At 40.7% G+C, this 5,710-nt stretch overlaps 1 protein-coding gene across 2 annotated transcripts in view; it reads right to left on the bottom strand.

The window, feature by feature from the left end:
* The window catches only part of prmt3 (protein arginine methyltransferase 3), a 52,926-nt gene that overhangs the window by 41,658 nt on the left and 5,558 nt on the right, over positions 1–5,710 (bottom strand). For both annotated transcript variants that reach the window (XM_035652370.1, XM_035652369.1), the window contains exons 8-9: positions 3,346–3,411; positions 1,717–1,838 (exon numbers count right to left, since the gene is read on the bottom strand). In XM_035652370.1, the coding sequence (XP_035508263.1) occupies positions 1,717–1,838; positions 3,346–3,411 (188 nt within the window). The remainder of the gene's footprint in view (positions 1–1,716; positions 1,839–3,345; positions 3,412–5,710) is intronic.

The raw sequence follows: 5,710 nt of genomic DNA, 5'->3' as shown, positions 1-5,710 counted from the left end.
TGATGATTCTCTGCAGGTTCATCACTCGAGTGAAACCTTTCACCTTACGTAGTCATTTGACCCCTTGTTAATATAAAATAGAGATGAGCTCAGCTTTACACCTCATTGACCATACTAAAAGGTTCAGTGTGTAACATTTAGGAGGATCTAATGGTAGAAATGGAATATAACATTTATAGGGATGTTTTTATTGGTATATAATGACCTGATAATAAAAATCTTGTTTTCTTTACCTTAGAATAAGCTAATAACAGTTCAAAACCTTTGGTTTGAATCATGTTTTTGGCATTTTAACATTTGCCAGGTTGTCCAGAATTAAATTAATTCATATTGTGTGTTACTTGCTGATAAAATGCTGATTATTCGACCAAAGCAAAATATCGGCTGATATACATCCACAAACTGTCTATGTTTAGTTCATATCACCAATAAAAGCTGAATTGCACTCATCTACGTACAATATTATGTCGTTTTCGTTCAGAATTTAAAGAATTCTATTGGATAATCAATCAATTCCAGCCATTTAAAAAAAGTATTTAGACATTATCCATTAAGGAAGTGACTGTGAAGGAAGGAAGTCACATCTAGCTTTTCATTTAAACTTCAGCGACAGAGTGGAGACAGGAGATGGATGCTCCTGCCTAACCAACAGGAGCCACTTTAATTACAATCCTGATATTAACAGCAAGAGGAAGTGACAGACACACAAATGCCAGCCAGCCACACACACACACACACACAGAAGTAACAGCATTAAAACCACAACCCAAGCAAACAGTAGATTTAAAGGGACCCAAGGGCTTTGTGTGTTTCTGTATGTATGTGTGCGCACACATGTGAGTGTGTAAGGGGGGGGGGGTTACACATCTTTCTTTAGCTGAATCTTCACCGCTGGCGAACCTGCGACGCAGTCTGCATGCCAACACACACTCCAACAGCGAGTCAGTGGGCTGTAAAATTAAAACGTCCTTTTCCTTCAGCAAACCCCGTTGTTTTGCTTATACGACATTCTCTTACATAACGGTAATAATAGCAGTCATAATGGCCCCTAACTCAAAAATGCATTTTAGAGGCAGGGGTGTGATGGAGGAAGTGGTTGCAGGTAGACGTAGGGACAGTGGAGGCTACGGTGGTAAATGACTGCACTGTGGAGAACCAGCTGCTGGAAAACTGGAAACACACAGCACCTGAAATTGGACTGAGGACTGTATTAAAAGGTACCAACAGGGGGTCATCTGCATGTTTGTGAATGTGTGTGTGTGTGTGTTTGTGTGTGACTGCAAACCTCGAACTGAAGCTACTGCAGGGGAGAAGAGGCGAGGGGTGAATGAGTCAGACCGAAGGAGTAAATTATGTGCATTATGGCCACACAACTGACAGCAGCTCTATTGAAGTCAACCAGCTGCAACAAATAAAAGGTGGCTGGAGGTCACACAGACCTCTACTCCCACAATCCTCTGACGCAAACTAAGGGACGAAGACCCATCTACTCTCAAAGGACTGCTATGACGTACAAGGCTAGGGTCATGTGACTGACAGGGGTAGGCAATAGCCCTACCGCCGACTTAAAGACGAGTTGCTGTTGGGTTTAAAAAATGTAATGTTTATTGCTGTGAGCACCATAACTGAAATTCTATCAACCTTTAATGTATTTGGGTGGAGGCAAACATATTTATATACATATCCTCAGAACGAAGAAGTCTGTGTGTGTCTCACCTGACTATGTCCATGGCCTGATAGATGATTTCAGATTGGTCGACTGCTATGACCTTCTTGGCCCCAGATCTGGCGGCAAACATGGACAGTATTCCAGTCCCGCAGCCCACATCGAGCACCACCTGCCAGACAGGAGAGGAAGCGGTGGTGGAGGGGAAGTGTGACAATGAATTCAGGCAGCTTCGTCAGTATAAAATTAAACTACTTTAGATGTTGCAGTGCGAACGAGGTTGCTGGTCAGATTCTTCTACAATGGCTAAATATTTCGATTTTCCATGCAAATACTGCAAATACTGTTTTCAGGCGCCCTTCCTGCTTTTCTCAGTTTTATATCATATTATACTGAATATCTTCTGATTTGGACTCACAAAATGAGACATTTAAAGTTATTACCCTGGACTCTGGGAAACTGGAATGGACATTTTTCACTATTCTCTCACCTTTTATAGACCATACAACTAATAAATTAATCATTAAAATAATCAGCAGATTATTCGATAATGAAAATAACCAAGCAACACTTACTCTGTAGAAAAGAAATACATATTTGATACAGTATATGATATGTGTCTTATAATATGGGAGTCTAACGTCAGCTGGTAAATAGCATTACATTCACATTTCACTTCAAATTAGCTGTCACAGAGGCTGGTGTGGCACATTGGTGATTTTTATTAAAGGGCTGTAAGAACTTCAACTATCATGTGACCTCTAGTTGCTTGGGCAAGTAATTAATTAATGTTCTGTATGTTCGCTGTGATGAGCTTGTTTAAAGTCCTCAGCACCAAACTGCCTCTAAATCTTGAGGTTTCCACGCTAGCCATCGTTATTGTCAAAAGAGTTCACCTCTACTTCAAGTTCCCATAGGTTACAGTTAATTTGTTCATCTTCGCCCCCGACTGGTGTCAAATGGCAGAGAAACAGCTGCAAAGGCTATACGTGCATATATATATGTATATAGAACACTGTTTTATATGTGTATCTATTTAAGGTTACTTCCCTGGAAGCATCCTGCTGCCTTTATGGGTTCACAGAGGGTCGCCAACACACTGCTGACTCAACACAACACACAACTCCTAACTGGTTTCTCCATCTTTCTGTACCCTCCCATCTTAACATTACTGAAACAAGAATATCCTGTTTTGTTCTCTATCTACTGCTTCCTGTAGAAGGTGACACTTCCCTCTCTGCTGAACGTTTCGCTCTGACAGGGATAATGTACGTTCCCATCAACACAGCCTGCCTCCCTCCTCTACAGCCTCATCCCAGCACTAACCAGCAGCCGCCCATATAATGGATGGTCATGATACAGGCCACTGCTTCCTGCAACTAAAGGCAATGGAAAAAAGAGGGGGGGGGGTTTGAAAGGGTTTTTTGGGGTGGGGGGTTGTTATGGGTTTGTGGTGGATTGCATGTGCCTGTTATCAGCACTGCGCAGTCGACATTCGAGGTGCTAATAAAATCCCAGTGTTTTAAATCAAACACCATTACCTTATTAATGTCTTTCCTGAAAAATGCACTCCCCTTTTTCTGTTAATAGGCTTGGCTGTACATTTAACCGGCTACTCTGTACATACTGTACACGCACATTAATGCACATTTCTGTTTGCATTTGCTCAGCTGGCTCACCTTGTCTCTGAACACCTCGGGGTTGCTGTACATGAAGTCGCGGTAACTCTCTGTGCGCACTTTATCCTGTGGAGAGAATATTCAAAAATTAACAACAATACACAACACCAACTTTTAGAGTTAAGAGTTAAAGGAGAGAACATAATATGTACGGCAAATATTTAAATATACTGCAGGGTTTCTAAAGGGTTATGGGAAGGTTTATAAATATAACCTTTCGCGATGTACGAGATCTACGACTGCTACCTTATCACCCCCTTGGGAAGAACAATCTCAAGAGCATGGCAAGTAAAGTTTTTTCTACACAGGTAAAGATAACAGGAGATCAAAACAGACTGTGGGGGATTGTCTGAAATTTCCTAGCAAATCTATGGGATAAATACTACTGTGGATGGCGCGGATATTTTTCGAGCGGAGGTCAGGTCAGGACTCGCTAATTAACCTGCCAATCAAATCTGCCCACAAACGCCAGCACCTCCTCTCTGAAGGAAAGGTTACAGAATCTATTGAAATTACAGTAACGTGCATTAGTGCAAGGTACAGTGGAACTGTTCTTTTCAATACTTGGTTTAACCCATTTGTGCCTGCAATTGAAATTTAAAATTTCCTTTGGTGGAAGTGTTGTCTGGGCTGGCCTTAGCACAAATCTGAAGAAATGTTCCAAATTGGTCAAACCGTTTTGTTGAAAAGTGAGTTTTTCTTAACACACTATATTTAGTCCTTGGGCACATGGGACTACTGTTTTTTCCTAAAATGGTAAAAAATGAGCCTGGAATGATGATAAAAATGGTTTTATGGATTTTCATTATTTTCAGTATACACATGCGACAGGCTCCTAACTACATATTCCACATAAATAAAGGTTGCACACAACTTTTATTAGTCATACAACATGTGAGAGGAAGGAAAACTACTGAATCTCTCTCTCTCTCACACTCACACACACACACACACACACACACACATTTTCATTGTAGTCAATACACCTTTCAGCTCTAATTACTCACCGAATTTTATATTGTGGGAAAATGTTTTAGGAGTAACACTGCAGCTGCAAATCAAAAGGTGTTGCGGGTTTGTGGAGTTGCCTCACAAGGCTCTCAACTACAACTGCAATGATTAGTCATTTAATCGATTAGTTGTCAACTATTAAATTAATGGCCAGCTACTGTATTTTGATATTTAATTAATGGTTTTGAGAGAAACCATGTCCAAATTCTCTAATTTCAGCTTCTTAAATTTATTCTGCTTTAATCCTCTATGACAGTAAACTGAAAATCTTCAGGTCAGAACAAAAAATGTAACGTCGTCGTCTTGGGGATTGGAAAACTGTGATTAACCTTTCACTTACATTTTATGGACTAAAAAACTAATCGATAATGATGATAGTCACAGCCCCACTCTCAACATGATAGTGTTCACGGCTGTTGAATGTACAGTTGAATTTGACCTCGTAAGACTTGTCGAAGTATAGGCTCAAATGTTTTTAAATCCATTTTGAATACATACTTATGTGCACAAGAGTTATTGGCTTCTCAAGCCATGTTTCCCTGCCAAGCTGCTGCAGAGGGACCGTAACACAACAGGGAATTTCACACCAAGGGATCATTTTAGAAGACACCCACTCGATTTGGCCAACTCAGACTGCTGATGCCTCAAATTAGCTTCAGCTAAACTTAAATTTGCATTTTTGCAAAGAACAAGGACTTTGTCACCTATCACTTACATTAGGATTGATACAGATTGCACTCAATGACTCTTTTATTGTAGGCTACATACTGCCATGTGGGTATTGGTTTAAATCAAGACAATGTTGTCTAAAATAAAGGCTATAATTCAAAATTAAGTTCTCTATAAATTAAGCCTAAACACTAAAACTCTGGCTGATGAAATTCCCAGATGTGTTAGCTCCGTGAAGAAAAATGAGGCAGGTTCACTTTGAAAAAATTCTCACCTCTTTCGCATCACACTAAATGACCAGTATCCCTTTTTTTAAAATTAAATCAGGCTAATAGTCAGTAGCTAATTAAAAGTTGATTCATTTTAAACGGAAGTCACATACGTCTTACTCAGAAAACATGACACCCTCTTTCATACAGCCTCGTACACACACATGCACACGCGGAGTGCGTCATAGGTGATGCACTTCACGCCGAGCTGTAAAAGAGTTGACCACATTCTACCGCAAAGCTGCCCCGTCACGTGTTCTCGGCCCCTCCTGAGGCTCTGATGGAGTTTACAGCCTGACGCACACACACGACGCAAAACTTAACAGCGCTTAGCACCAATCAGGACAGCCAACAGGGATATGTCTAAGCACTGCGGTAAGTAGAACAGAAAGGGAGGAGACACACACACACACACA

Source organism: Morone saxatilis, unplaced genomic scaffold (assembly GCF_004916995.1).
Source record: "Morone saxatilis isolate NCDOM2014 unplaced genomic scaffold, NCSU_SB_2.0 Contig11, whole genome shotgun sequence".
In the NCBI taxonomy this organism is placed as follows: Eukaryota; Metazoa; Chordata; class Actinopteri; family Moronidae; genus Morone; species Morone saxatilis.
The sequence above is the reverse complement of the archived record's forward strand: the minus strand, read 5'-3'. Positions and strand labels throughout refer to the sequence as shown.